The sequence below is a fragment of the Zalophus californianus genome, chromosome 11 (genome assembly GCF_009762305.2).
Source record: "Zalophus californianus isolate mZalCal1 chromosome 11, mZalCal1.pri.v2, whole genome shotgun sequence".
Taxonomy (NCBI): Eukaryota; Metazoa; Chordata; class Mammalia; order Carnivora; family Otariidae; genus Zalophus; species Zalophus californianus.
This window is the reverse complement of record NC_045605.1, coordinates 23,484,060-23,495,572: the sequence shown is the minus strand read 5'-3', so window position 1 is coordinate 23,495,572 and position 11,513 is coordinate 23,484,060. Positions and strand designations below refer to the sequence as shown.

General features: G+C 39.4%; 1 protein-coding gene across 1 annotated transcript; it reads right to left on the bottom strand.

Moving 5' to 3' along the window:
* Window positions 1-10,595: 10,595 nt before the first annotated feature.
* Window positions 10,596-10,871, bottom strand: LOC113913717 (protein CEBPZOS-like). Its single transcript, XM_027577934.2, has one exon. The coding sequence runs from the start codon at window positions 10,866-10,868 to the stop codon at window positions 10,596-10,598; it is 273 nt and encodes a 90-aa protein (XP_027433735.2). The 5' UTR covers window positions 10,869-10,871.
* Between the last annotated feature and the right edge of the window lie 642 nt (window positions 10,872-11,513).

Here is an 11,513-nt window from a genome sequence, read left to right as displayed (position 1 = left end):
CTGGGAGATGTCTCAAACAATGACAAATGTTATCCTGTGGATAATTGAAATATACAAGTACTCCATTTGGCAAAACTACACAGATATTTTACCTTTTCAGGAGAGAGAAAGCCTTTTGATTTGTTACATGTACAAGCAAGAGGTTCACCACTTGGCCAGACTCACATTTATACAGCTATGCATCTATTCAGGGATCAGGAGTTTCTATGGATGGGCGTGGAATCCATTCTGCCAAGCCTTGACTTACAAATGCAGACAGTACCTGCTTAGGATTTTTCATCTTTACAGATGGTGCAAAAGCGAAAGCACTCAGTAGAAACTGTACTCTGAATTCTGAACTTTCATCTTTCACTGGGCTAGTGATAGTCTCTGGTGACATCTGAAGTAGCCGCCACCTGGTCACAAAGGTAAGCAATCTATATACCTACAACCCTTTGGTACCCATTAACCATTCTGGTTTTTTTGCTTTCGGTTCAGTATTCAATAAATTACATGAGATAGTCAACACTTTAGTATAAAATAGACTTTGTGTGAAATGATTTTGCCCAACTGTAGGTTAATATAAGTGTTCTGAGCATGTTTAAGGTAGCTAAGCTATGACCTTTGGTAGGTTAGATGTATTAAATGCACTTTTGACTTGCAATATTTTCAATTGGGATGGGTTTATGGGATGCAATCTCATCGTAAGTTGAAGAAGATCTGTAACAGGATGGTTTTGCAAAATTTGCTAGGCATAGTTTTGTTTAATTCCTTTTCATCTTGTGTAGAAATTATCAAGATGTCTTCCTTGACCATACTACTTAGTGTAAGGATTTAGTGTAGGTATTAGGCTAATGATGTTTCCCCTTATTCTTTGCAGTGATCTCGCATGGCCCTGAGACACAATAAAAAGGCTGATAGTGGTTGGAACACTATGATTTGATAAAACTCAGAGCTCAGATGTAAAATTAAGGTAATCAACACTCAAGGTGCCAATTCTGACGACAGCCAAGCAGAGGAGGAGAGAACAAAATATTCTAATTACCTTTGGATGAACACATCTCTGAATCTTTTTTTCCTACTTGGCATTAAATGATATTGGCTACTTCCTTTTATGTTCTGGACTTACCATACCTAGCCTATTTTTTTAACTTTACCTTTAAGGATTTGTTTGCAAATGAGTTGTCGAAAAGCAATTCTCTGGGTTGAGCGCAAAGGATCCCATGAGTGAGAAAACCACTGGCTCGTTGAAAGCTTCAGGTGAACCAGGTGGAAATAATCAAGAGCACAGCAGGACATGGGTGAGTAGGGGCCAGAAACAACTAACGAGGCACACGGATGAGGGCCAGATGAGCCTCCTGAGTGAGTGGGGAGAAAAATGGGCTCTAAGGTCATGGAGAAGGAAGAAATGATGGTAAGAGAGGAAAGCCCACTCAGGGATCTTCCTTGGGAAGAAAACTATAGAAACAAGGACAAAAATGTTCTACTGCAGTGTGGTTCAGAAAGTCAGGAGAAGAAAAGAGACTTGTCAAGTCCAGTTATAAAAATGTTAATATCAGGGCAGAACTGATACTCAGACCTAAAGATGCAGAGTGGTTTCCCCAGTGTCCTGTGTCTTGCCAGAAAGTAGATGGAAAGAGTCCATCTCATCATCTGAAATTATTTTATGGAGAATCTGCCTTCCTTTAAAGAAGCCAAACTTTTTTGCTAATTGCTTATGTCTCTCCCTTGTGGTATATGTTCTTAATAGTAATGCCTTACAGCTGTATAGAGCTTTACTACTTACAGGACACCTACCCATACATTATATCACTTATTGCATAGGAAGGAGTACTACCCAGACCTCTGAGGAACTATTTAGGACATCACTGCTTAGTTCCAAGTTCAAGTCCAGAAACCAAGACAAGTCTATTTGAGAACATGAGGAGACGTAGGACTAAAATGTAAAAGGCTTCAGTTCCAGAAGCTGTGCTGCTGATCCAAAGGTAAGCATGATCTGGATGGTAGATCATTGCATCAGACTCTTGGGATATTTTTTCCCCTTCACAAATATACCTTGACTTCCCTGTTACACTGACCCTCAAAATAGCAAGGAGGCCCTAGCTAGGAAGCCCCCTGCAATTTGCTGACAAAGGCTATTTTTTACAAAGGGTTGTATATTTAAGCCACAATTAACATGTTGGTAGTTTGGAGGTCAGGTACCTTCCACCAACAGGGAGGACAGAATAGAGGCATACATTTAAAGTCATTGTGTTGTTATCATCAAGCTAAGAGCCTGCGTTTTTAGAATGAGACTGCTTGAATTTAAACCTACCTGTTGTGTGTAATTGGCAAACAAGTTTACCCGTGTCTGATTTCTCACTGAAATAAGAGGAAAAATAACAGGGCCTCCTCACTGGGTCTTCGAAATGATCAGTGTAAAATCATGCAAAACTATTAGTACAGTGCCTGGTGCAAAGTAAGTGCTCTTAACTGTTAGTGATTTTTAATGATCTGTGAGGTTGAACAAATACTTTACCTCCTTTTTTCATATTGACATGATTTGATGGCAAAGGGTCATGGCTTTTAAAATTTAACAGATACCGGAATCACTAGGAGGGCTTGTTAAACACTGATGACTATGTCCCACCCCCAGAATTTGATTCACTGGGTCCAAGGTGGAGCTTGAGATTTTATATTTCTAACAAGTTCCCGGGTAATGCCGATGCTGCCAGTCCAGGGACCTTCCCTCAGTCTCCCTCCCCATTAACACTTAAAACAGAATCTCAGGAAACAGACTCTTAACTATAGAGAACACACTGAGGGTTACTGGAGGTGAAGTGGGTGGGTGATGGGGATTAAGGAGGGCACTTGGGATGAGCCCTGGGTGTTGTATATAAGTGATGAATCACTGAATTCTACACCTGAAAATAATACACTGTGTGTTAACCAGCTGGAATTTAAATAAAGACTTGAAGGGGAAAAATTTAAAAAAAACCCAAACAAACAGAATCTCTGAGGGGTGAGTCTATGGCTTCAGTATTTTTTTTAAAAAGCTTCCTTGTGTTTCTGCCATGCAGTCAAAGTTGAAAGCCCCTACCAAGACTATCTTGGTTAATGAAAGAGAAATATTTTATTTGGCTAACCCAAATAGTAATAGCATCTTAATGCCACATTTATTAGGTAGAGGAGGAAGGTTAAGAAGACAACTTTAGGATAGAAAAAAAAGCAGCTCTGCGACATTTACGTATTAGCAGGACAACAAAAGTTAGACTTGGGAGTAGGAAGATACATTTATTAATTCTCCTGGGAGTTGTAGGTTGATAAAATGTAATTGTTTGCATTTCTAAGAGAGCTTAGGACAACTTTCCTTTTGGAAATTGCACTTTGGGTCCCCATTTTTGCATTTCTGTTGTAGGGTTTGATGAAACCTTAACAGCTAATTTCCATCTGCAACTTTACCTTTTCTCCTATCTACACATACAGCTATGTTTTTGGCAGCTGTATTTTTCCTATTTTACTTTGTCCTTTGGATAGAATATTCTTTTTTCTCCAAAAAAAATCTTAATACTGTGAGGAAATGCTTATGATAGTATACCACATGTGGGAAAATGTCCCTCAAAAATGTAAGATATTTAAGTGAATATGCAGCTTATTTGTAACTTTATGTTCTATTTTTAAATGAGTATTAGTTTAATAATTAGGAAATAAAATTATTTAGCTGTTAAAAATGAGTCACAGGGTTGATGACTCTTTTTATTTTTTTATTTTTTTTAAAGATTTATTTATTTATTTTGAGAGAGTGAGAATGAGAGAGAGAGAGGAGAGAGAGCACATGAGAGAGGGGAGGGCCAGAGGGAGAAGCAGGTTCCTTGCTGAGCAGGGAGCCCGATGCGGGACTCGATCCTGGGACTCCAGGATCATGACCTGAGCCGAAGGCAGTCGCTTAACCAACTGAGCCACCCAGGGGCCCTTGATGACTCTTTTTAAATTAAAAACAAGGAGAAACAGGTAAGAAGACATAATTTATGAACATTCCTTTAGAGTTTAATTCTAAGTACAATTCCATATTTAGTTGCAGTGTTAGAAAAGAGACTTGTGCTTACTGGTTTTACTCAAAATAATGATAAAATTGTTCCTCATTTGCAGTGTTCTGTGTTGGAAAAAGGGAAAGTACATGCAAGATATGTGGGCTTTGTAATTTTGTTACTGTCTCCCCTTGCTGTAGAAATTAGTGTCAGACTTGCAGATAGAAAATAATTTTTATTTTCTTTTGCAGATGGCATTTTTCAGACTCCACAGTTATTTGAATTGGGATGGTCTCCTTCATAGAAGAATATGTAACAGAAGAGGTTAAAGGTCTACCTTGTTGAAGTGCTGGGCTACCCTAAGCTCAGAGATTCTCAATGTATGGTTCCCCGTCTAGCAGCAAGGATCAGCAGGGAGCTTGTTAGGAGTACGAGTTCTCAGACCCCATCCCAGCTTCCTGAATCAAACCTTTGGGGAATATGGGCCAGAAATATGATTTTAGCAAAGCACTTCAAGTGGTTCTGGTTGCTGCAGAATTCTACCCCAGTCTATGCATTTCTGGTGTTTGTTTTGTGGTAATCCGTGGGGAACTCCACGGGAAGTACCCTCAAATCATAGTGTCATCCCGAAGCTGGAACTGGCTGGCTCAATTTTACATAATCCCAGCATTGGCAGCCCCTTTCACAGGGTCCAACTGCTGGCCCTATAACGTAGTAACAGCCATACCTTATTTAGGCCCACATGAGACCAGTGCTGGGACACTGCTGGAGTAGCCAGGAGAGATGAAGCAAGTGCCCCAGAACAGCACTTGGCCTGGCTGGACAGGCAGCAGAGACAATGGTAGCAGTGGGAGATATGTGCTGATGATGTTAGGTGACCTTGGGACTGTCCTTGAGATCTACTGCCAGGAAGTCCATGAACTTCCACGATGACATTTGGAAAAATTCCACCCCCAGTGATTCTCAAAGTGAGGTTCAAGGATTGTTTGCCTCAGACTCTTCTAGAATACGTATGGATTTGAAGAGAGGAATGCATTTTAATATGTGCTGGAGCCCACAGGGATAGAACCCAGGAATCTGCATTGGCAATAACCTCACCAGATGCATCTTGTGTTCACTGCGCTGAACTAGCCAAAAGCTCCATCAAGGCAAAGATCATACAGGCATTTGTTATTCCTTATCTTCTCTAAAGCTAGCACAGATCCTGGGTATGGTAGTATATTAACTAAATGAATGAATTAATGTGGAATGCACAAAGCAGTAAAGGAATGGATGAATTCAAAGAACAACTAACCTTTGGGCATTTGGCTAAGGCAGAGGATTCTTATATGTTGGAACGATTATTCCGGTTAAAGTCTCTGATCTTAGTTAGAATTCTCTCCATTATAGGGACAAGGAGACCTCATGAATGAATATTCATGTGTGGTTATATAAATTATCTACAATGAATTATTGAGCCAAGGCTACTTTTCCTTCTTTCCCACTTGCAACAGATTTATGAACTGCACCCCTTCCCATGCTATTAGCTCTACAAGTGATGGAGGAGGCATAAAATCAGGATGTTCAAAGAAATATTAGCCTAATCAAAACATAATTAGAAAAGGAAATCCTGGAGAAAAATAAGTGAATCCCAGAGGAAGGTTTAAATGACTATTTGGAGGTTATGGAGTGTTTGGGATTATCCACTTCACTCCATTTCCGCATTATACAGCGTGTATTATGGAGAACACAGCTCTGTAGCGCTTGGCATGGAGTGATTCTGGCTGGAAAATCTGAGAGGATCCCTAAAAGAGGGTCAGGTTTTTGGCAGAATGCAGATAGTCTCTCTTGCGGATTTGCAAAACAGCAGTCCTCCCCCCCCCCCCGCCATTTTTCCCCTTCGTTGATGAAAACCCTCTCTCCTGGATCAAGCCACTGGCCTATTAAAAAGTATCAAGTGACCCTATCTTGTGGCTTGTCAGAATCAATAAAGGACATAGGCAAGACCAGGTTGCCATTTCTGATTTGATCTCCTAGCTTGGGCCTGAGGGGCCTGGGATGAACCTGCTGGTAGAGAGGAACGGAAGGCGAGAAGCACACCCAACAGACTTGGCAATGAATGGGCACTGAGTTGTCAGCATCTACTTCCCCAAGCCTCCAGGCACCTTCAAAGAGTAACAAATGATTGAATTAGCCATAGTGCCACCATCTAGCAGGATTAACACACAAAAAATAAGGTTTTACCATTTATTCGATAGTCACAATAGAGCCACACATGTGCACACCCGCACATTTTTTGTCAAAGTCACACAAATTTTGCACTCAGTAGTACTAAAAGGCTTATGCAAAAACCGGCAGTCCCTTGCCCTGTGTCTTCTATTCCTCCTCCCTAGAAACAGCCTCTTTCAAAGTATTTAACCACTTATTTTGTTCATTATTCTCCATATTTCAACAAATATCTTTATGCTGCTGTTTCATTTTTATTCACATTAGATAGAATCTCTTTACCTCCTTTTATGCTAGTTACCACCAACACATATTCTGCAATCTCTACCAACCTTCCACTAACTAGCACAAATTGTGCTTGAAATAATAACTTTACAAATAGAGTTCAATACTGAGCCAAGCGTTCTCTTGAACATGTTTCATTTCTTGTACAACTGTTTGCCCCTAGAATTAATAATTGCCTTGTCTTTTTAATTTTTTTAATTTTCCATGTACATAAGCCTGTTTTATTTTTCCAAAACCTCTAGTTATTTCCCATACTTGAAAAATAGTTTTCTTCCCAAATCTGTGAAAATATTCATTTCTTCATGTTTTTCTGTGAAAAACTCCATTTATCTCCACCCATTTGTTGTCATCTCAACTGGTTGTGTTCTAGGCTTTGTGCATACTCATGCTGTTGGATTTTCCATTTGCTAGCTTTCTGTGTTTATTCACCTGTTTCCAGGATTTTTATCTGGTTTAGTCCCTTAATTTTTCCACCATCTTCTAAAACCTTAAAGCTGCTTAAAGTGTGGGTCACTGACCGGAAGCATTGACATCACCTGGGAATCTGTTAGAAATACAGACACTCAGTCCCTGCCTACAACCAAGTGAAGGACCAACTTCAGTTTGACAAGATCCCAGGGGATTTGCATATATATTAATATTTGAGAATCATGCTCTAAACATGAATAGATATTTGGGCTAGAGATAGATTTCCTGATTGTAAATACTCTTCCCTAAGAATTACTAACCTTCTAGAATCCCAGATTGCTGAGGAAACACCCATCACTATTCTGAATCCATTTTCTTGGTGTGATCAATCTCTTCTTTTTTGCCTCCTAAAACTTTCTTTTCTCCCCCATTGTTCTGAAATTTCAGAATAATATTCTTGTGTGTGTGTGTGTGTGTGTGTGTGTGTGTGTTTAGGTGTGATTTATTGCTCTGGACACTCACAAGCATCTGTCAGTTCTGAGAATTTTCTCATATTATTAGTTTTGGGGTAATTTTCTCTCCTCTGTTCTATTTTTCTTAAATTCCTACTTGGATATTGGATTGTCTGTACTTATTTTTAATTTACCCTTACTTTTGTTATCTTTCTCTTCTTTGAGTTTGTTTTACTTTCTGGAAGATTTCCTAAATTTTATCTTCCAACATTTTAATTATTAGTTATGTTTAATTTACAACTTCTCTTTCTTATTTGTTTCATTCATTTTACAGCACTCTGTTCTCTCCTTTTGGGGGGGCACTCAATACTTCCTTCTTTTTGTTCTCAAGAAGTATTAATCATAATTGTTTTGAAGTTGTTTTTGTGCTCTGTGTATTATTTCTTTTTTCTCCGAGTTCCTTTTTCCTGTTTGTTTTTTCCTTCATATCCGAGGCATTCTTCAAAAGTCTGAAGTCTGGTAATCCACATTTGTTCATATTAAAGTCTGTTCATATTAAAGAGCAAAGCCATAAAAAGCTGATATTTCTATGTAGATATGTGTAGGTACTGGGTAGCACTTATGAGTTGTCCTCTTCTTTAGAGGATCCTTCAAAATATGGAGGGAAATCTTTGTTCTGCGCTATTCTGTCTGCAGAGAATCTCCTAATATCTTGTAAAAGGGAGGAAGATAAGATATGTGCCTGAGAGAATTCTGGAAGCAAGATGAGGGGAGGACACTGAGGTCCTCTCTCTTTATTTTTCAATTAATCTCCCTGCTGTGGACCTCACAGAGCACCCATGCGATCTTCTGTGTTGATGGACATAATGGGTCCTTTCCATTTCAATTTCTTCAGAGAGTAATCAGTCCTGCCTCACAGTGGGGATGGGGTGGAGGGAGAGATATCTGGATGCCCAGCACGTGGGAAGGTGTCTGAGGGGTTTTCCATGTATGGACTTTAAACTAATGAGCCTGTTGTCCACCCAGCCTATCAACCCCAACTGCTGTGGCACCTGGTGTTTTCCAAGGATGAGCAGTCTCAGGATGGAGTGGAGAAAACCTGCTGCTTCTTAACAGTCACCCCGTGTCCAGGCATTGAGCTGCACTTTCCTCCATTCTAGACAGTTTGTTCAGATGTCCTGTTCCTAAAAAAGACTCGAAAAATGTTATTTCACAACTGTTAGGTTTTCAGATTCTTTGGGTGCATCATTTACTGGGGCTTGCAGAGAAAGAGAAGGTAAATGCTTGTGGTTAATCTTCTATGTTTAACCAGACAGCCCTGAAATGATCTTATTGCCACTTATTCACACATTTAGCAATATTATTGAAAAATACTGATTAAACATAGAAATTTTAAAAAACTATGAAATTCCACCAAAATGAAAGTGAAGAGTTTTTGTGCGTGTAGGTTTTTATTTGTTTGTTTTAATAGAAACCCTCAATTGTAGATAAAATGGGAGCAAACCATTTTAGAATCTGGAAACAAGATAGATAATGTTGGCTCATTTAGTATATAAAGAACACTGAAACCGATGTTGGGGGCAGGGCAAGAATATGCCAACAGCAATCTTACTCTTACCACGGAACCTCAGAAAGCTTCAAAAATTAGTCATTCCAACCAGGCACCTTGGAAAGCAGAAGTGCAGTTTGGCCTAAAATCAACAATAGTAATTGAAAGTCTATAGTCACTCCAGATTAGGGTCACGAGGTTTAACAAGTAACAGTGTGTATGCCCGGTTAAATTTGAATTTCAGGTAAACAATCATTCTATTTTAACTCATAAATTATATAGGAAAAAGCACTGTTTATCTTAAAGTCAGATGTAACTGGGTGTCCTGTATTATTTCAGATCCCTTCCCCCACCCAGCATGGAGTGGAGACTGCCCTCCTCTTTCAGACAGAAGGTTAGAAACTTACTCCTAGAAGTGATCCAGAAACAATTTGACTACCAGACCCAACTGACTATTTACTGAAAAATGGGGATTGATTCAAGTCTTTAGTGGAATGGTGAGTCTGCTCCCCACCACATCCTGTCTCCTTCCCCGACTTGTCAAAAGCCAGGCTTACAAGTCTCTGATAGGACATTACTTTGGGTATATGTTGAGCCCATTATATCAGCAAAGTCCTGTTTCTTGATTAGAGCTTTGGCGATCTAGATTTCTTTCTAAGAAACTGAACTGAGACCTGCACCTATACTAATAGGAGGGGGCCCCTCAATTCTCCCAGCTACCTAAACCCACACCAGGCAAGAAGCCACCCCTCCCCAGGGCCCACAGACCCTGCAAGCTTTTTGGGAACTCACTCTTTAAATATTAGTCATCAGCTAAGACACACCAGATACTTAAGGAACAACTTTCATGTGAAAGACAAAGCTCAAAACACAAATATTAAAAAGGGTAATTGGAGGAAAGAAAAGCAATTCAAGGATCAGAAAAAAAAAGAAAAACTTTTAAAAATTACAGTCTTCAGAGACAGTATTCAACTCACTAATTCCTGGAGATAAGAAGGAAATGAGGTGGAAAAGGAAGACTCAAGAAAACTAAAACTCTTACAAATTAGAAATACAATAGCAGATATAAAACCTTCAACTTGCTGCTTTCTAAGGAAATATTCCAGAAAATGAAAAGTAAAAGAAGACGAAGCTATGAAAATAGGAGAAATGATAAGTCTCCAATATCTACTAACAGAAGTAGCAGAGAGAAAAGAGAAAACAGAAGAAGAACCTTGCAACATAAATGAATAAGAAAAAATATAAAGTCAAATTCTCATAACTGAAGAACACGAGTTTCTCAATGAATGAGCTCAATATGCACCCAGAATAATGGCTGAAAAAATAAAGGAACCATGCCAAAGCATATTACCACCAAGTTTCAAAAGCAATCCTATGTGTCAACATCAGTACTGGAAGACAGAAGAGAATGTAGTGAGGCTCTCACAGTACGGAGGAAGTGTAATTTCCAACCAAGAATTCTCTAGAGACAAACCATGAAATAGGTATAAGCCCAGACTAAAAACAAGCTTAGATGTGTAAGTACTCACACATTTACTTTCCAAGTATTCTTTTTAAGGAGGCTATGAAAAGAGTGCTTCTGCAAAATGAGGAAACAAATCAAGAACAAGCAAGATCTGATATCCAAGAAATAAATAATTCATTACAGGAGAGAAGTGGAGGGAATTCCCCAATGATGGCTAAGGCAATATGAGGACAACAGGTGTAGAGTCAATCTGGGGAGCACCAGCCCACACTGGAGAGATTTTTGCTATTCAACCATTTTTCTTGATCTTGCTGTCCGACTCCGTACATTCCAGACTGTTCAATAGATTTGTAATAAACTTCCAAGATGAAGGGAAATTTCTTGCTCATTGTTTGCCTGAAATCTTGGCTTGTGTTCATCTTATTAAACAAAAAATATGCTCCAAAAATGCCCAAGAGTTCAACTACTGAAACTCCTTTAAAGATCTTCTTTGCCCCTGGTTCCATAGTGCGGGCCATCCTGAGAGGATGGAGGGGAGTCTCTAAGAAATAAAAATGGACAGAGTAGAGTTTAGTAGCTGAAATTTGAGGAGGATATTTTGAGAGGATATTTGAAAGAAAGTTTGTATACACATGGATATTAGGTCCCTGGAAAATGGAAAGGGGGGGGGGGGAGAAGGAGACGTGGGGAGGGAGAGGAGAAGGAGAGGAAGAGCGAGAGAGGGAGTGAGAAGTGAAGCAGGGGGGGAAGAGGGCAGAGGAGAGGGATCAGGGACTGATTCAATTTCAACTCCAAGGAAAAGAAAATGAGCGGAAAATAAAATGTAAACCCAAATTGACTAAAGGAAAGTTAAATTCAACATTGCTTGGCTCAGCAATAAATACTTAAATAACTGTATCTTTCAGTAAAAATTACGGCATAACTATATTGGGAGGATGCAAGAAGAGCTTGATGTGAGTGTGCATGAGTAAGAGTATATGTGTCTGTGTGAGAATGTGTGTGTTTAGAGAGTTGTAAAAAGCAAAATCCCCATTTTACAAAGCAGAGTGAGTAAAACGCGATATAAAACTGAAACAAATTAAGAGTATTTAGTGGTGACTGGGTGGCTGAGTCAGTGAAGCATCTGCCTCCAGCTCAGGTCATGAACGCAGGACCCAGGGATC

Coding starts and splice junctions, on each gene's coding strand:
- LOC113913717 (XM_027577934.2), bottom strand. CDS start 10,868: ATGGCCCGCACTATGGAACCAGGGGCAAAGAAGATCTTTAAAGGAGTT.